Below are 20628 nucleotides of genomic sequence, written 5' to 3'. Positions count from 1 at the left end.
GGGCCAGGCTTAGCCCTGCTGTCCTTATATTGGTGCACGCCGGAGAGCTGTCTGTTATAGGAACTGCCCTGCAGCTGACAAGAAGATCCTGCAACAAGTGGTTCAATCAGGGCAGCAAACTAACAAACGGCAGCAACCTTCCTTCTTCAGAGGCCATGTATCTCAGCAGGTGCAGAAACAATGCATTGTGCAATCACAGGGGGGCCCCGCCCATTTGGCACATGAACTGTTCATCCCACTCTGTACCTCAGGCAGAAGGCTGCGTGGCCTCAATGCCAGAACTACAAAGGCTGAAGTGAAGCTTCTTTCCAGAGGCTCTCTGAGGATGACGAACTCCAGGACCTAAATTCTGTCCTTCGTACTTGGTTGAGCTGCCTTTTGTTTTAAATGCTGCCTGTTTGTGGTTCTCTAGCTACACAGTAGCACAGAGGAAATAGCTCCAGTGGGGTCATAAAGGCGCCACTCTTCCCTTCCTGGAAGAACTGTACAGCTCGCGTTGGCACAGGAAATCCCAAAGCATACCGAAGGACTCGTTGCACCCTGGCTACAAACTTTTTGAACTCCTTCCAAAAGACTAAAAAAATAATTACTACCCAACAGCTATCAATGTATTAAACGTTGCTAATGCATAATTCAAATTCCTTGAGGGATTGTGCAATAACTGTGAAATGAAGATGTCTGTGTATTAGCATATTTCATGTCCTTTTATTATATTATATTAGGTTACACTGAATGACCTGCACTGTTTCATCTTATGTAACAATGAGAATGAAAATATTCCTAATTATTTATTTATTATAGGCGCTCAGGTTTTTAGTTCTGATCCTGTTATTAATTTATTTATTCTGTATGCTGCTGGACCAGGGTGAATGGTAAATTCCAACTAAAATAATAAAATCAAGAGAGAGATGAGTTCAGAGGAGCAGCGAGAGTCACTGGCGCCTTTTATGTCAACTGATATCTGCCTCTTATCTCATTTAGTGTGGCAAATCTGAGTCACCAAACACAAGTTTGTTGCGTGTCTAACATAACAACTTAAAATACAGCATGCCTGTACCGGTTTATCTCGTTCACAATTTACAAGAACCACAGACTGTATAAAAACACCTACTGCACCTCATTACTCGCCTGTACGCATGATGACCTGAGCGGATTTATTTTTAGATGGGAGGCGATCACTAATCTGTTGCTTCTTATAGCACTTTTGAACGTCATATTTTACTATGATTTTATGTCTAATGATTAATTAATTAATTAATTAATTAAGTCTGGCTTGACTGCATTCTTTTTTGTTTTTAATCTCTCAGCTATGACGCAAACTTTTCCGTTGTGATTCACATCGCCGCTGAAGAAAACAATTTTCACCGTTGCCTAAATAAACAACTTTCAGATCCAGGCTCTGGAATGTGATGTCAGTTCTGTCATCCATACCGAGAGCAGTGAAGCGTGACATCTGTCAGTTTCTGTGATGACTATCTTCGGGATACCTATGTCTCAAGTAAAATTATTACTCATGTCTGCCTATGAAGAACATAAATATGAAATAACAACACATGAACAAGTTACAACGCCAATACTGAACAATATCTTTTTTTTTTTTTTTTATTATTCATCCATATTTACACGACTAATTAAAAGTTTATTCTTCAAGGTAACGCAGCAGCACTTTTACCTCCACGTTAAAATGTGATAAATTCTCCAAGTAACTGAAAATGAATCACTCCATACCTGTGAGACTCCACCTAGTTGTGGTTTCACATACCAGTTGCGTCAAACATCACATGGGGAAAGTGACACATGGTGACCTGTCTTGGCTGCAAACTGGCAGGGACGAGATTAAACATCTTCATCCTCGTCCCAGACCAGCTTGACAAACATCTTGTCTTCAAGCGCTTCGTTCTCCCTGTAAATGTACATGGCGGCTGCGTCGTTAACAGGCGGGCTGGTCTCCAAACTCTTTTCCTCTTCACTTCTTTCTCTTCCCTCCTCCGAGATCAGGTCATTGTATGAGGTCACACAGAGGTCGTGGTCTTGGAGGGACGCGGGGTATCGGAGAGAGGCTCTCTCAATTCGCACTGACCGCCTGACCGGGGTGAAGAAGCGAACCTCCTGGCCGTTGACCCTTCCTGGTTCTCTCTTTTGACTTGGATGACCACTGAGGGAAAGAAAGACAGAACTTAACTTCAGCTCATCTCCAAGGATAATTCACCAGATTCTAATAATGCCTGTTGATTTGGTATCCTGCTAAAAGACAATCTTGAAGGGGAAGTATTGTTTGTTTTTTAAAACTAGATTAATAGAAAAGAAGAAGTAGTTCTTGCAATAAAACCTTTAGTGGTTACAGCTAGGCGGTTCCCTGGAAACCCTTAGACTTGTCAAAAGTATTTCATTATTTATTTCATTATGTCATTATTTACTTCACATTTTCAGTTATTGTTAGGCTGCGTTCAGACTGCAGACGAATCTGATTCAAATCTGATTCCTTCTCATATCCGATTTTTAGGGCTGACTGTTCACACTGCCTTTAGCAAGTGTCCAAATCGGATATGGTTCTGTTCAGACTGGGCCACATTCTTCACCGATCTGATAGGTTGCTGTAGCAACGAGCGGAAGCGTCATTCGCGTAAGTCAGTGTTTTTCAACCTTTTTTGAGCCAAGGTACATTTTTTTCATTGAAAAAATCACAAGGCACACCACCAACCGAAAATATTTAAAAAAAATGAAGCTCTGTAGCCTAAAGTAACAATATAAAGTCATTCTTGTCAAAGTGTCTTGAATATGAATCAAATAAACACAAAGAAAAAAGTCTTATACCGTCTTTCCTCTAATACAGGCCCGGGCCTTTATTTGACTCAAGCGCATCGCGGTCCAGGCCTTTATTGGAAGGAGGCCAGAATTAGAGGCAGGCCTCAATTTCTATTTGAGCAAAACGAACTACGAGTAGAATTAATAAAAACAAGATTTTGTGTCTATTTGAACCTATAAAATACTGGTTCATTTATTGAAAACGTACCGTTACTATAACATGGTATGCATACAGAACATTAACAACAAATGAGCGGCGCGACGCGGTCGGAGTGCACTGAGGACAGTGAGTCCGCTGCCGGTCGGCAGTCGCGCCGGGAGCGAGTGGGACCCGTCCCTCTCCGCACGGAGAGAGGGCGCAGTGAGCACTGATTCCACGACCCCAGGGAAGCGGTGAGGTGAGATGCGTGGGGTCGCTGTAAAGCTCGCGGCCAGAGCCGACGAGCCACCTTCGCCCCGAGCACTTACAGACCGACCCAGAGCCGGTTGCGGCCACCGCCACGGAGGAAATGCGCCCGGCGGGGGCCGGCCGACGCCGGGGAGAGGTCCCGCTGAGGGGATCCTCCCACACCGTGCCGCCGAAACCCTGACCCGCCGAGATGGTTCTAATAATAGCCCCGGCCGCTATTAGAGACCGGCCTTTATTTACCTCCGCTGACACCGAGACCGGCCAATGTTGGAGACTCGGCCGCTAATGGAATACAGGCCAATATTTTTAGATCAATTAGGTGAAACTGGATAATTTGCCACGGCACACCTGACGATCTCTGGCGGCACAGTGGTTGAAAAACACTGGCGTAAGTGACGTCACGGACAGTCAAAACCGATCTGAGTGTTGGGAGCTGTTCAGACTGAGACACATCTGTCCATATCCGATACGAATGCGATATGAAACTACCTCTGGATGTGGTTTGCAACCGTTTGGCAAAAATCGGATTTCATGTGATCTGTCACTGTTCAGACTTCAAAATCGAGATCCGATTCAAATCTGAATGGGCTAAAAATCGGATTTTGGCTGGCAGTCTGAACGCAGCCTTAGAGATTCAAGCATCAAGATACTGGCTCACGAGGGAAGGTTCAGGATTAACGACAGAAATTGAAGATATAGGCATGCATCAACATTTACATGTGACCAAAATGATGACAGATTCATAGAGATTTGTCTGCTGCTGCGAACAACAGATGTTTCATGTCTTATCCATAAAAATAATAATGACTTCAGAACATACCCTGGAGTCGCTGTGATCCTGTACTTGACTACAGAGGAGTCTCCTCTCTCTGCCCAGATCAGAGCTCTGGCAGGTTTTGGGGTCGTCATTTGGTTGTTGCCACACCCTGAACGATCTTCAACTGCTGGACTGTGTCCGTCTTCATTCTCATCTTCCTCAGAAGCTTACGAAAAATAAAAAATAAAATAAAAAAACATGAAAACCAGAGTAAACATATTATAAGAATTAATATTTAATTTAGATTTCCTTTAGATTTCACTTTTGGGAATGGCAAAATGCATTAAACCTCAAATCTTCTCAACAAAACAAGATACTTCAGTGAAAACAAACCAAAACGTTAACATCTTATAAATCTGATGCAGCAAACTCGTCAGCAAATAACAGCTTTTGTCCACCTCACAAATTCCAGACTAATTTTCTTAATTTCTTTCACCCACTTTTCTGCTACACGAGAAAAATATTTTCCTCAACTCGATTATGTTACCAGCCAGTCCCTGACCTTATCTGCCATTTGGCACTATGCAGATACAGTGCATCCGGAAACATTCACAGCACTTCACCTTTTCCACATTTTGCTATGTTAGCGCCTTATTCCAAATGGATTAAATTCATTTTTCCATAAAAATTCTAACATAAAAAACTAAGAAATCACATGTATTCACAGCCTTTGCTCAATACTTTGTTGATGCACCTCTGGCAGCATATACAGCCTCGAGTCTTTTTGAATGTGATGCCACAAGCCTGGCACACCTATCATTGGGCAGTTTAGCCCATTCCTCTTTGCAGGACCTCTCAAGCTCCTTCAGGTTGGATGGGAAGTGTTGGTGCATAGCCATTTTCAGACCTCTCCAGAGATGTTCAACTGGATTCAAGTTTGGGCCACTCAAGGAGATTCACAGAGTTGTCCTGAAGCCACTCCTTTGATATCTTGGCTGTGTGCTCAGGGTTGCTGTCCTGCTGAAAGATGAACCGCTGCCCCAGTCTGAGGTCAAGAGCGCTCTGGAGCAGGTTTTCATCCAGGATGTCTCCGTACATTGCTGCATTCATCTTTCCCTCTATCCTGACTATAGTCTCCCACATCCACACAGCATGATGCTGCCACCACCATGCTTCACTATAGGGACGGCTGATTGGTGCATGACTGCTCTGTAAGGTATCCGAGCAATCCAAGAGTGGAAGTTTTCAGATGACACAGCTGCGGTTGGACTGATCTCCAACAACGAGTCTGTGAAAACTCACGAGGAGAAGCCACTGAAATGGAGTCCAACAGCCTTACGTCTTCCTGCATCATGAAGCGGACCCATTAACGTCTCTTTAAAGAAGCAGAAATCTCCTTTCCCCAGATTTGTGCCTCAAGACAATCCTGTTTTGGAGGTCTACAGACAATTCCTTTGACTTCATGCTTGGTTTGTGCTCTGACATGAACCGTCAACTGTGGCACCTTATATAGACAGGTGTGTGCGTTTCTAAATCATGTCCAATCAACAGAATTTACCACAGGTGGACACCAATTATGCCGCAGAAACATCACAAGGATGATCAGTGGAGACAGGATGCACCTGAGCTCAAGTTTGAGCTTCATGGCAAAGGCTTATGAAGTACTTATGGACATATGATTTCTTGTTTTTTCAAAAATAACCTTTTTCACATTGTCGTTATGGGGTGTTATGTGTAGAATTTTGGGGAAAGAAATTAATTTTGGAATAAGGCTCTAACATAATCTAACATAACAAAATGTGGAAAAAGTGAAGGACTGTGAATACTTTCTGGACACTGCTGGTCTTTTGAGCTTTACACTGAAAAGTACAGAGAAGTAGATAAATAAATCTTTAAAACTTTCCTCTCCAGTGACTTGAAAGAATCTCCAGGAGGAAATGAAAGTTATGTGATGCTGCAATAGTAGTTTCTGTGTTAGTGTAATTCTTTCTAAAAAAGCGTGTTGCAACCCAACTGCTAAAAGGCAAAGGCAAATTGACAAAGGAAGGCAGAAAAAAAGCACATACAGACATGATTTCAGGATGTAGAACATAGTCAAGTCATGTTTAAAGGACTAAAGCAATAAACGTTTTCTGAGACTGTATTCCCATAGGCCTCCATATCAAGGCATGTCTGGATTAGGAAAAAGCAAGAGTCATATTTTCATCTGAGTTCCTGCTATTATAATCCATCATGTAACCGATGGGAATCACAGCACAGAGTAGAAGTATCAGTATGTGGAAGGTGCCTTCAACATTTTAGGCTCCATCAATGTCCAGAGTGTTGTTCATAACGCAAAACCAGCAGTTTTTTTTCATCTCGTTGACTAATACATCAGATTAACGTTTCTATTGATCTGTCGTCTAGTTTCTGAGTAGTCCATTAACCCTTTTGATTAACCAGTAAATAATACTAAACAGAACTGAGGATGTCAACATCGGTTTCAGGCTTCAGCCAAGCATGATCTACAGCAGTTAGTTTATTTTAAGTCTGCCATAAACCAAAACCACATTCTTGTGTCATCGGAACGTCTTCTTCGATTACCTGCGGTCAAAGTCGCCAAAGATCAAAGTACAAGAAGAGGAACCAAAATTACGTGATTGAACAAGTCTGCTTTGTGGAAGTACTCCACTCTGGAACTGAAGTCAGGTGGTTAGAAAATGGTAAATTATGAAATGTGGATGTTTGGCAAGGTGGTAGTAGGAGATCATCATACAATACTACCAACTCGATTTACCTCCTACAAAACAAATCATGATGGCGTCGGATGACCAGAACATTTCTGGAGCAGAGAACACACGTTTTCCGGAGTCAAGGTTTGAGCTACCGTCTCCACCGTACCGTAAACAGAACACCTCCTAATAAACGTTTAAACATATTTTAACATTTCTATGAAGTAAGAACGCATTTCAAACTTTTACTAATCATTACAGGAGTTCAGAAGCAAGGTTTCACTTCACTGACTTGTGCTGATTGTACCGACATCTGTGTGGGTGAACATTTATAGTCTGCCTTTATGTGTCACATTTTCAATATTTTACCACTTCTCACATCAAGATAGTTTAAAATATCAATATAAATAGATACATATCGCAACAAGTTACTTTACCAAAGACAAATTACAGAAAAAGGTTACATTGTGGAAAAGGTTTAAATTCATTTCATGATCTGATAAATATGTGCAATAACACATTCCACATCACAATACACTTTGAAATATCAATATACTGTAGATAGATACATATAGCAAAACATTGATATGTGCATATAGTCATTTACAAAAATTGATATATTGATATTTTAAACTATCTTGATGTGAGAAGTGGTAAAATATTGAAAATGTGACTTGTCTTATTTAAAGCAACTTGTTGTAATTGCTCTCTGACAGGCGACACCTGGGCAGATGAGCACCTGTGCTTCGAGGTCATGTGACCACATGCAGATATACAGCATGCAGTCTACAGACTGCCATTTTGAATTTGCCCTGAAGAAGGCCACAGAGGCCGAAACATGTTGGCATTTTTAATGGATAGCCAAGTTTAAATAAAGGCTTTTTAATTTATATTCCTTGTGAGTGCCTCAGAATTAATTTATTTGATGAACGGTACTGTGTTCCTTTTTTAATAAACTGCCTGTGTACTTGCAAAGTTCTCAATGCTTCGGTTTACATGTAGAGACCCTAGTTATGCTACCGTGCAAGTGTGGTGATATTGTGAGCCTTGTTAGTGGTATAGAAATAGCGATTTCTTTTTATGTGTCGGTGTGCCCCGAAGGCTAGCGTCATACGCTAATTAGCGGTTTGCAAGAAAACTGGTCACATTTGACTAACAAAACAAATGCATGAAAACAAATACCAGAGAACGGTCGAACTCGGTACACATGTGTTATTAACCCCAGGTTCATTTTGCGCCGGAGTTCCCCTTTAACATCTCGATAAGCGGTTAAATTAAGTTCCTTTCTCAAAAACAACAGATAAGGACACAACCACCAGCCACGTGGCCAGGTGGTCCTCGTGTTTACGTGGACGTAAACACAAGCGCCTCATTTAATAAATTATTCCCACAGAGACCAAAAGTCAGTTTAGATAACATGAAGAGACAGGAGACAGTGACCCAGACTCAATCCACACATGAACTAACAGCAGATATTGTTGTTTTGTTGAATTTCTGTTTCTGTTTCTGTTCTGTGTTAATCTGTGGCTTTTAATACAATAAGAATCGATGACTCACTGACATGGGTGAGGCTCAAGAAAATCTCCTTTCCTTGTCAATCATACTTTGTATTTTGTTGATCTAAAAAAACAACAAAAGAAAAACACCTAGCACACAAAAAATTACAATTTTACCAGTATAACATAGTATACACAGCAACTGATTTTGATTTGACTTTATCAGAAACAATCCAATCAGATAGACAAAGTGTTTTCCCCTAGAAATTCATAAAGGTTTTTCTTATCTTACTTCTTATTCTCCAGCACATGTGCGCTGTCAGACTGGATTAAGTACACTAAATATTTCTGTCAAAGTTAATGTAGTGTGGAGATGGTGGCTCGAATTTTGGCTCAAGAAAGTCTTAGTTCTCTGCTATAAAAATGGTTTGGTCATCCATCGCCTAACCCTTTTGGAATAGGTTTCACTTGACACCGTCTCCGGGAAACCGTCTATAAACACAGCATTCAGTGTGACTTGTAGAGTCTAGTTGCCTTTCTTCAGTATTTCTGAATATACCGTGACCTGGATGACTCCCAGACTATTTGCTCTTGAATTTTGGCAGCTTTGACATTAGAAAGCCGCCACTAAAACAGAAGAAGACAACGTCGTAGTCTTTTTTTGTTTTCTTTTTGGCAGATTTGACACTAGCCAAATGCCATTAAAACAGAGGAGGAAGAAGACATTTGGCGCCACAAGGATATGGTTGAGAAAAGATAAGGCTTTACCGATCTGATCATTTTAAAAATGCCAGAATCAGCCCTAATGCTGATCTCCTGATACTGATTGGGATATCCTTACTGGAAACTAGAGATGCACCGATTTATCGGCTGGTGACCGGAATCGGCCGATTTTCACGTGATCGGCCATGACCGGAGACCGGCCGGTCAGTCTGACATATGCCGATTTTTTGCCGGTCAAATGCACTCGGGCGCCGCATGATTTACATCGCGCAACATCAGCATCACACGCAGGCCAGCTGACAGTCTTGCCTGGGCCCGGGACGAGATAATCTTAGATACCCCCCCCCCGCGCTCCACTGTGACCTCTCTCTTCTCTCAACGGTAGCCTGACTCTGTCCCTCCGCTCCGAGACAGCGGGCCCCTCCCGCATCACTTTCTCTGTCACCTGACTGCAGCCGGATCTCTCTCCTCTCTGTCTCATCCTCTCTGACGGAGCTACCAAACTCAACTGTTTCTGTCAAAGATAACGTGTTGTGTCGGGCTTTTATACAAGCTAATGGACGTTAACATTAGAGCTAGCCTGTTAGCTTACGTTACAAGGCTGGTAAACGTTGGCTGCGTTGTTTCTAACCTACGTTCACTTTACTAGTCCCAGCTTCACCGTCACCACCTTTTTTTAAATATTTGTTAAGAAAATCTTTAAGGCCTCTATTTTCTTCTCTTCTTCTCTTTTCTATATATTTATATATTATTTTATTGCCATTACCTGTTTTCCCTGTTTTCATACAGAAGTTTAGTTTGCTAAATATATCACATTTCTTTAGTTGGATATTGGATATGAAAAGAAAGAAATGGTTCTTCCATAACACTGCACTTTAGATGTGTGTGAACTTCCCACACCAGGAGTAATTTATATAGTTCTATTTTTATAGTGTTATCTGTTCAAAAAATGTTCTATTAAAGAAAAGATAATATTAATATTATATTAAAGAAGAGAAAATAAATCTTTGTGTGTGTTGTAAAGTGGTTAGAAAAAATGAAATCGGAATCGGCTAAAATCGGTATCGGCAGGTCAAACTCAATGAAAAATCGGAAATCGGAATCGGCCGGGAAAATTGTAATCGGTGCATCTCTACTGGAAACTAATCGTCCACAAATCGTTTGAGGAAAAATACACTTGAACTAGAATTGGTCTTCGATCTGAATTGGGTCCACGTTTGTCTGGATAGATTGAAAAGGGCTTTTGAGACTTTAAAGGGGAAAACTTCGCAATCAATCATAATGTGTAATTGTGAATTTTGTTCATTTTCTGACCGAGATTCAGAGGTTACCCAACAATAAATATTATGAAGACTAAATCTGACTGGGAATTGTGAAGAGATATATATAATTATATACAGACAGCTAGAGCTCTACAGTGTGCTACCAGTAATCTTAATTCTATATTACAATACATGAATACCAGTTACCTTGGATGTTGTCCTTTTTCTTCAAAATGTCAAACACCACAGTCCTCAGCTCATCCACTGGCTAGAATAAAGAACAGATATATCATCAGCGTTTTTTCTTCTTCTTTTTCTATTTTGTAAGGTTCATACCAGAGCAGTTCAACACGTTTCATGCTGTGGTAGACCAGCAGAGAATAACATGAATAAAGATGAACTTAATCACAAAAAAACAGACTTTTTACATGCCACAACATTTACTAATTAGATTTTCTTACATTAGCCGTGTGACAACATGTCCATAAAAATAAAACTGCTCTTCCCAAAGTTTGATATTGCTCAACCTGTGAAATCTAACTGTTGCTCCTTGAGTAGTTCCTTGAGTTGCAAGATGTTTGCGTGATTTCTAAAATATACTGCCTGTTTCAAATTCACCCCATAATTTTTTAAGTGTTCCAACCACGTCACCAGACGAGATTTTTCTCACGAAAAGCTGAATTCGGTCTGCTCCAAACATGCATACATCTGGGGCAAGACTCGTCTGGCCTAAGAAATGATTCACCGGTCCAGAACACATTATTCCAATTAAAGTTGGCTGCTAACAGCAGTGTTGCTCTAATGTAGTTTTTGGACAGGAAATTGTGACACGGACCTGCAGATGCTGTGGTGACATTTTGAGGAGGTTTTTGGAGACTCCTTCCTGCAAAAACTGTCTGATCTTGATTTGTTTGTTGTCACTTATTTGAGGTTAATTTTCCTTACTTGTGTCAATTATTTCCAGCTGTTCAGAACAGAGCCTTTTCGAGCATGGGTGCGTGTGCTTGGACTTGAAAAAGGTTTCTGTGTACGGTAAGTGCCCAGTGTCTTGGCACGACATTCCATCGTAACAAGACAACCCATTCATTTCCCCTTTCACTGGTTGTACTATTGTGGCTAATCTGTGTCATTAGCTTGTCTATAACCGTTATTAACCCTTTAACACCTAGGCCTTAAAATGTTTGCCCGGACTTTTTGCTTATTTTGACCTGGAACTTTCTGGCAGTAATTTACAATTTACTGCATGTTATAATAGTGTAATAAGGGAGAGGTGCGAGTGAAATTACTGAGATTACACTACATTGGCTGTAAAGCACAAGTTGTTCCAATTCCACAAACCGTGACCAAAGTGTGTGTGTACAAACGTGTCGCCGGTGACACGTTGATTTTTTTTAAGGATTAACAGTCGACGCTTTAAAGACAATCAAGTGTTTCTTCAAATGTCTCGAAAAAGTCACGAGCCATGAAAAGAAGTTACTTTTACGGATGACCTGCTGTCAAAACATTAGAGGCTGGAGAATACGAATGCAATCTTTTGCGTAGATTTAGATTACGTTCAAGTCCTGCTAAACATCGAGCCTGATACACCAGATATAGCAAGGAACAGACTCATTCATTCATTCATTCATCTTCTGTAACTGCTTGTTCCTGTTAAGGGTCGCGGGGTCTGCTGGAGCCCAGCTGTCATCGGGCGAGAGGTGGGGTCCACCCCGGACAGGTCGCCAGTCTATCGCAGGGCTAACACAGAGAGACACACACACCTTTGGACGGTGGGAGAGAACCCATGCAAACACAGGGAGAACCCATGGATTCGAACCCGGGACCTTCTCGCTGCGAGGCATCAGTGCTAACCACCTCACCACTGTGCCGCCCGGAGTAGACACAATAAGTCCCCAAAATATAGATGAAAAGTTGATAAACACAATGTGAGGCAACATATAGTTAAAAATTAAAATCACTGGTGCAAGCGTTTTGTTGTCTCACAAGAAATTTCTTCAGTGGAGCTCTAAATCAAACTATTCCACTTTGGCCTCAACCGTCCACAAAACAATAGTTTCCCAGTAGTCTTCTGACTTGTTCACATGCAAACTGCAGATGGTCCTTTGTTATTGCTATTCATTATTCAAAAGCAATCAACATGAGCCAATGTGAGAGAGGCCTTTAGCTGCTTCAAAGTTCCCCTAGGTTCCTTCATGACCTCTCAGACTATAGGACGTCTTTCTTTCTTGTTGGAACACTTGTGAACAGATGGCCTATAACTTGGCCTTGAAATGAACATGTAATCCTAGAGGTGCATTTACTGTTGCACCTCAAGGACATGTACCGTATTTTCCGGACTATAAGTCGCTCCGGAGTATAAGTCGCACCAGCTAAAAAATGCATAATGAAGAAGAAAAAAACATATATAAGTCGCACTGGACAATAAGTCGCATTTTTGGGGGAAATTTATTTGATAAAATCGGAGACCAAGAACACATTTCATCTTGAAAGGCAAGTTATAGTACTAACAATAGAACAACGGGCTGAATAGGTGTCTGGTATGTTAACAGCTATTCAGATAACTATAGCATAAACATCATAACATAACAAGTTTACCAAACTCTCGATCTCACTCCAAATCACTAAATCCATTGAATTCTTCATCCTCTGTGTCACTTCTAAGCAACTCCGTGAACTTCGGAGGTAGAAGGCGCACCGCCGCTATTACGCAGGAGTAAAAGAAGTAGCAGATACTGGCACACAAGCCTAGAGTGCCCTCTCGCGGCTGTCAGTGTGAAAATAACGAACACGTGAAATTATATATTTTAATATATAAGTCGCATCTGAGTATAAGTCGCAGGGCCAGCCAAACCATGAAAAAAAGTGCGACTTATAGTCCGAAAAATACGGTAATACTGGTATTTGTTAATTTTTCTAAACAAATACCAAAGCATAATATTTCATTTCATTTGTTTGATTGGGTCCTCTTTGTCTAATCTAATCTAATGTCTCAGAACTTCCGTTAAAATTTGAGGCATGCATTTAGTAATTTCTATGCAGAAACGTCAAATATTTTTAAGTGCACTGTATAAAACTCCCACGTAAAATATCTTCAGTGTTTGGATATCATACACTGTAGAGGTCTCACCTCCAAAACAACACGGACAGCCTCTTCAAACATGGGCAGGACATCCAGGTTGCCTTCTTTCTCCATCAAGCGGGCTCGACAGATCCAGTATTTTGCAAACTTCTGGGACAGCGGTGGCAGCCGGGAGAGAACGCCCCTCACCTGATCTAAAGGGCATCCCTGTGGGTGTGAGAGAAATATTTGATACTAAGTAAGGACACATCACTATACGCCAGCCAAAGTTTTGGTATATGGTGTCAAAGTGTGAGAAATCTCTCCGCACCATACTTGTGGTTTTCATACCTACCACAAACCACAATCCAACAGTTACAACAGTTGGATCAAAACATAAAAAGTAAAACTGAGTACCATTTGAACTTGTCTCTGCGGTTGTTTTCAAAGTGTACATATTATCATGATTACCACATCACACATTGTAACTATCTACCCCCACTCTCCCCCTCTCTACAAACTCGCAGACAGGTTTAAACAGAGAAGTGACAAGACCAGTCAGAATATTTTCAAGTACACTTCACCTTAAATCAATTCTTACAGATTACAGAGCTCAACAAATTAACTTCCCGCATATTCCCGTGTCCGCCACATAACTTCGAGTGACATGTAATATGTAGAGGGAGATTAAAAAGGTCACACCACGCGGTATACCTCGCCAAGCAACTTGATGCAATCAGCCAGGGATCTGTCCACTGCACAAATGAGGGACTGGGCATCGTCTTCCTCCTTCATGGACGTCCAGAAAGGCTGCGGGACGGACACTGTGCGCCTGACCGGAGGCTTCACCGGCATTGGAGGACGTTTGTAGGAAATTCCTTTAGCTTCTCGCCATTCTTGCAGTCTTTTCCTTGACGCCAAAATGGTAAAGCAGTTAAAACTTCAACATATTATTTGACTTTTGTGGATAGCACAGCAGAGCGACATGCTGTAGGGAATGAGACGAAGTGGGATGAAACTTTCAACATTTTACTTTGGCAGCTTCAGACGTTCATCAACCACTGCACATTATAAGAGTGAGGCTTTTATTTTTTCTGTATTATATGTGTTTATAGTCCTGACAACGTAAAACTGTTGAAGACCCACACAACCTGGGTATGTTTGAGAGCTAAACTGAATGTTAAGATATTGTTGAAAAAAATAAATATCTTATCAGACCATGTATGACCATCAGACCATAGTTGGTAAGATGGCGGCGCGCAATAGTGCAGCGGCTTCTTGTGCTCCCGGGGTCAAGCCCCCTTTTAGTACTTTGTTTTGTTTTTTTGTTTTTTTACTTATGGCTTGAATCGGGACCAGAGTAACCAATTTCGTTCCTTCCCATGTACCAACATGTGTCGTAATGACAATAAAGAATCCTTGAATCCTTGAATCCTTGAAGTATGAGTAATGCGAAACTCAGCAGCACAAGGGTACATACAGGGTTACACAACACCACAAAATCAGTCCGAACTAGAATGGCGCATGAATCACTCGAGTTAGTATCTTTCTAAGAATAAACTGCATCGAACTTTCACTTCTGCAGTGATTCTATAAGACTTTGAAGACTCCAAGTACACATCATCTTTTTCTTCGACAATACCAGTGATATTAAATCAGTCTACACCCACTTTCCTGGGTGTAGACTGATAGAATAATAGTCCGCCCACACCGATTAGTCATCGTCAAACTGGAAGCCACAGAGCCGTGGACAGTAACTGTTCAGCAGAACACTGAATTGTCACAAGATGGCCAATGTTATTTACTTCTCCTATTACTGGTTTTAATGTTGTGGCTGATCGGGGACATAACCTCGTAACATATTGCTAACATACAGTTTGATTGAAAGGCTAAATGACTAATAATTGACTAGATTAATTGATAGGGATTACCACCCCAATTAAGGAAGTGGAAATAGAGCTACTAGTAACTGTACGGTTTCACTTACAGTCTTTCCTCCTGGGCAGCATTCAGCTTCTTTCCCTCAGTCTGGGGAATCACCTTGACCTGGACCTTTGGTGTCTTCATGTCAGTGGTTCGGCCCGTGAGGCAGAGGGTCCTGGCAGGTTGTGGCACTGTCTTAGATATCACCGGCGCGCATGTTCTCTTCACACCTGCTTGTGGTAGAAGGGCATTTGCAGAACCGCTTTCCTTCTTCTTAACTGTCTCTTTACTTGTCTTGGTTTTTCTTCCCAGTTCAACATCCCGCATATTCCCACTAACAGACTTGCATCTGGTTTCTGGCCTTGAGGATGCTTGGGAGTTAACTTTGCGTCGTTGGGCGTTATTCTCTCCTTCAGTGACCAATCTTGGCTTGGTGGATCGGTCTGCAGGCTGACCAACTCGTTTATTAGTTGTTACTCTCCCCTCGGGCTTAAAAGATGCAGCTGTGCAGGAAGTGGATGCCGATTTTAGTGCATTTGACAAGTGATTCTTACAAGACAGCTGAGGATTTTTACCCAGAAGGGATTTAGAATTGTTCTGAGCTTGAAATTTATTTCCAGGTCTTGCAGTTGACAACACAGCCATGGCAGACCTCTGGGAAACAGAAACTGTTGCTATATTGCCAGATCGCACCTTTTTAGCAACAAGAGTAGTGGCGGAGGTGGTATCAGCTGCTTTGGCAGAGGTGTGTGTTAAGTTTGACTTTGTGCTTTTTGGCTGGGTTACTGCAGGAATTAGACCCGTTCTAGTTTTGACAACGGGACCAAGACTCATCCTGACACTGACATTTGTTGCAGGACGTGGAAAGGCAGCATTTGAACTGCAGACAAATTTGCTGGTTGGTTTTGCTCCGACTGTATGAGCTCCACTGGAAGGGACTTTGCCAGAAGCTTGAATTCCTGTGTTTGGCTGCTTTTTGAGATGGCTAGCTCTATTCAGGTGGGATTTGGAAGACACTACGGTGTATGTGTTGGTGAGCACAGGGTTTACATTACATTTTGACTGTGCTCGGTCAAAGACTGACGATGGACGAGCAGCTTCCTGCTGTCTGGCTGGTGTGTTTGTTTTTGCATTCACTTGGTTAGCAACACCAAATGCTTTTCGGGCTGGGTGTTGTCTTGATGGGAGATGATATCGGAGTTTGTCAGTTGAAGCCTTGTTTTCCTTTCCCCTAACAACAACCTGTGAAAACAAAACAACAATCAGAATAACCACAAGTCTTAATTATAGGCAACTGAATAAGGGGCCATACGTCAACACTGACATAAATATGTGAAATTTATTTGCTTGTCATCTCAATGATGTTTGAGTCACACCCTTTCGATACACCCGTTCCAAATCGTTGGTGTTTTAACAAGTCAGTTCTCATTGTTTGGGCAGGACAAGCTTTTGTCACGTAGAGCACGTGCAAATGTACACCTCATACCCACCATACCTTTAGTGTAGATGTCACAGGCTTCTTACTCTGCGAGTCCTCATGAAGATTCGGCCTGAAGAGTAACGTTCAACCAATTAATTTGCATGACATATTAAACAACCTTGATAAATTAATCTTACTCTCACTGCTTTACTCTTACATTTTGAGTAGATTGGGTGGATTGGGAAGTTTCAGCTTTCCCTTTGCAGCCAAGTACTCCATCAACTTCTGCTTACGCAGCTCTGTGAAAGGAAATCAGACAAGAATTCAGCACTGGTCCCGTGGACAGTTTTTCCCTGCATTCAGCTGTCAGTTTCAACCACTTAATGATTACTGTTTAGTGTCAGAATTAAAACGTGATGTTAATATCATGCCACATACTTCTTAAACATGTGTCTGCATACATGTAAATAAAGGACTGCAGCGCTCTGGAGCTGCAATCTTTAGTGTCTGATTATCGAAGCAGATATTATCCAAAGATGCCGACTACCATCTGGCGACAGTCGAAATGCGTGTTTACACTTGAGTGGAACATCTGAAAGTGGAGAAGGGAATATATATGCAGTCTAACTTGTTTCTCAACAAATATACTTTTGACTGGCTTTTTCCACTGTTATCTGAGATATGCATTTATAGACAACTATGAATATATAAATAAATGGGAATAAGAGATGCTGAAAGTAATTATTTGCGTTCTTATCATATATATATATAGATAATTAAGCTCGGTCTTCAACTGATGGATATTTGTAGACTGGCTGTACGTTTTTCATTGTGTTAATGTCCAGTAAAAATCGACCATGGGCTGCAGTTGGCCCGCAAGCCGTAGTGTGGACTCCTGGCATTAACAATAATGCATATACACGGACCAGCCACAACATTAAAACCACTGACAAAATTAGTAAATAATGCGACAAAGTTGTGACAGCTCTGTTCTGCTGGGAAACTTTTGGACCTAGCATTCGCGTGGATGTTACTTAGACATGTAGCACCCACCTAGACCAGACCAGGCACCCCCACCCCATAGCAATGACACTCCTAGATCACTCCTTTAAGCATTTAATTAACCACCATATTATATCTTCAGGTAAAGCACTGTTCTTCATTTAAATAAAGGGCCTACTAACCTACCTTTCACTATGTCAAACAAAGTTAAAGACTGCATATGTTTACACCCTAGAAATATGCAAATATGCATGGCAGTCTGGGGTGTTTGATCAACATGAGGATCTATATATGTCATATAAATCATATAAAAGCACCAGAATCCAGATAAGCGAAAAAAAACTGGCGCATTTCCTCAGATATCTGACTCCGTTTTGAGAGGAAAGATCATTTATTTTTGGTTCTGTATTCATTAGTTAATTAATTGAGCAGATGTACTGTAGCCATGGCTGTGTTGACGGTTATTATCACCCACTAAAGTTCATTGTATTTTCACGGTAAGCGTTAAAAATCCAGGGAACAACACAAATTAATTTCACCACATATTAAAACGTTAATTTACAACAACTAAGATAACGGCTGCTAACTACATTAGCTTTAGCATTGATTCGCTATTAGCTAAAAAACAAAAACAAAAAAAAAACGGCAGTTATGCTAACAAACTTAGCTAGCTTTTCTAAAACTTTAATCACTTAATTATCGCTAACCTTTTCTGGAAATTATCGCTACAGTCTCTTCTTCTTCCATGTCTATTAAATTCGGGTTCGTCTTTCAGTTTTGTCCAAACTAATACTGGAAACGCGTTATTTCTTTTTTTATCTCTCCACGAAATACAACTCGTTGAACTGGCTTCTAAACAACGGTTCATACATCCGGGTTTGAAATTACCGGGAGTGAGCTGCTTCTCTTCTTTGATTGGACGGTTTGAAATTCCAAACCAACGGTACGCATGCGCGGAAGTCCGGCGTTGATTGGAGCAGAGTTGTAAACAAATCCTGCAAAGACACGGGTATGAAAGACATGTGGACGTTTAACGTAAAGAATAATAATATTAATAGAAATAATGCTTTCAAAAACTCCTTTTTATTGTCATTTATTGACTGATTCAAAACAAAACACTAAACTAGTTTGTAAATTACATCTAAAACAACTAATAAATAAGCCTTTTAACGTCTTTTTCTAGTCTTTTTCTACAGTTAAGTTTAAGCAGTATGGCTGGTTTTGGTCTGTATCTGTTTTAAAAGCTGCAGTACAAGTAATTAATCAATGAGTAATCAATAAAATATTCTGACTCTGATTCTGATTAAAATTTTCCTTAGTAAAAAAAAAAAAAAAAAAAAAAAATGAAATGTAATTTGTCAAGGAAACCTTCTGCCTGGATTGTAGGTTATAGAATCCACTGACTCAAAAGGATATATGTTCTAAAACACTTGAAAATAACAGACCAAGCCCTATTTTATGTTTTCATGTTTGCTTGGCTTTGCTAACCTGGGGGGTATTCCATCAACGTAGCTAAGAATTGCCAGACTAGGTGTAAGCTTGAAGCTTGACTAAGCTCCATTTCCCAATCTAGCTCCAAGTCGTTCCATCAAGTGAAATCAGCAAGCTCCACCTGACGCTTAGTCAAGCCTCACCTGTTAAGTCTCAACTTGTGCACGCCCACAGGGAAATTAAAAAGCCCATTATAGTCGAGTGCCGAAAAGCAAGGGAAAGCGTGCAGAAATGTCCTCTGCAGCGGAGCAAACCCTCCTCATGGAGGTATATGAGGATTACAGCCACATAATCCGAAAGAAGGGCAATACCGCGGCAATCAATAAAGCGAGGGATGTGGCGTGGCAGAATATTGTGACAGGCTGAATGCGTAAGTGACAAAGAAAATTAAGTATTTTAGCATCATCATGTTATATAAATCCCCCATCAAAGGGACAAAATATATGTAGACAATAATCTACCAATTGATTTCTTGATGGTTTTTGTTTTAAACTAATCAATTATGTGGACCTATTAATGCAACCAAATCCCTAAAATTAAAAGGAAAATCCCCAAAGAACAAAAAGACAGCCCTAATAAGTAACATTCATATGAACATAATTAAAATAGCATTATTGTTTCACTGCAATTTATGTGAAATTCTCCATATTTTATCATTTGGCAGCCCTAGTAGTAATGTTAGAACGTGATATTCATCACATTTATCAACTGATTGTTATGCAAATCGATGGGATGGCTTTAATTTATTTCCTGCATGGCCAATTGCTCTGTTTAATTGTATAGAATTTATATCATTTTCATTTAAGCCTGTCATTTTTACATGCTGTATTTGTGCTACTTCTGTATTTTGTCCCAGATGCTATATGTTGAATTGTTGTATTTTCATTTTATTTTATGTAAAGCACTTTGAATCACCTTGTGCTAAAATGTGCTATATAAAGTTGCCTTGCCTACATTTTTGATAATGATAGGCTACATTTAATCAAATGCAATTGCATAGAATGTCTCCTTGATCCGCTGTGGGTCATGATGGCCAGGGAAGGTGATGTAGATATTAAGGAACTGCTTCAGGGCCAGGTAGACTGCTCTTACCTGTAATGTGTTTGCTCTGTGTCATGTTTAATGTATAAATATGAAAGATAACTATGGAAATTACTTTATTCAAATAAATATATTACTTCATTGCCATCTGTCTCTGTTTCCAATTAGTCATGGCCTATGACATCATGGACACCCCATGTGATCATCTCAACTCCTTTGCATAATATGTGGCGATGCTGGAAATAATCACAAATGAATAGAGGACATATAATTGTTACCTCTCTGCAAACAGTTGCCTTGCTTAACTTCTCAGCATCACCAACACTGTAGAGAAATGTACCACTGGCAAAGAACCGCAGTGCAGTACAGACTGACTGCACAGTGGTCAGAGACTGGCTGCGGCGAGTGACCCTCATAATGTGTGGTTCAAGCAAACTGCATAAATACACAATGCTTTGCCTGCTGAACCGGTACCTCTCCCACAGGTACGCATCTGTGTGGGTCAACGGGTTGGTCCTGTCCTGGAAGAC

General features: G+C 40.8%; 1 protein-coding gene across 1 annotated transcript; it reads right to left on the bottom strand.

The window, feature by feature from the left end:
• Positions 1-1276: 1276 nt before the first annotated feature.
• On the bottom strand, positions 1277-18468 carry ckap2l (cytoskeleton associated protein 2-like). Its single transcript, XM_084551986.1, has 9 exons — positions 18274-18468; positions 16782-16863; positions 16640-16694; positions 15209-16386; positions 13936-14131; positions 13291-13449; positions 10371-10431; positions 4035-4197; positions 1277-2155 (listed from the first exon to the last, which is right to left on the bottom strand). The coding sequence occupies exons 1-9, from the start codon at positions 18311-18313 to the stop codon at positions 1837-1839; spliced, it is 2253 nt and encodes a 750-aa protein (XP_084408112.1). The 5' UTR covers positions 18314-18468; the 3' UTR covers positions 1277-1836.
• Positions 18469-20628: the final 2160 nt, after the last annotated feature.

This window comes from Chelon labrosus (assembly GCF_963514085.1).
Source record: "Chelon labrosus genome assembly, chromosome: 9".
NCBI lineage: Eukaryota > Metazoa > Chordata > Actinopteri > Mugiliformes > Mugilidae > Chelon > Chelon labrosus.
The sequence above is the reverse complement of the archived record's forward strand: the minus strand, read 5'-3'. Positions and strand labels throughout refer to the sequence as shown.

Coding starts and splice junctions, on each gene's coding strand:
- ckap2l (XM_084551986.1), bottom strand. CDS start 18,313: ATGGAAGAAGAAGAGACTGTAGCGATAATTTCCAGAAAAG. Junction 16,864..18,273: donor AGCGATAATTTCCAGAAAAG/GTTAGCGATAAT, acceptor TTCCTTTCACAG/AGCTGCGTAAGCAGAAGTTG. Junction 4,198..10,370: donor GAAAAAGGACAACATCCAAG/GTAACTGGTATT, acceptor ATTTTTCGTAAG/CTTCTGAGGAAGATGAGAAT.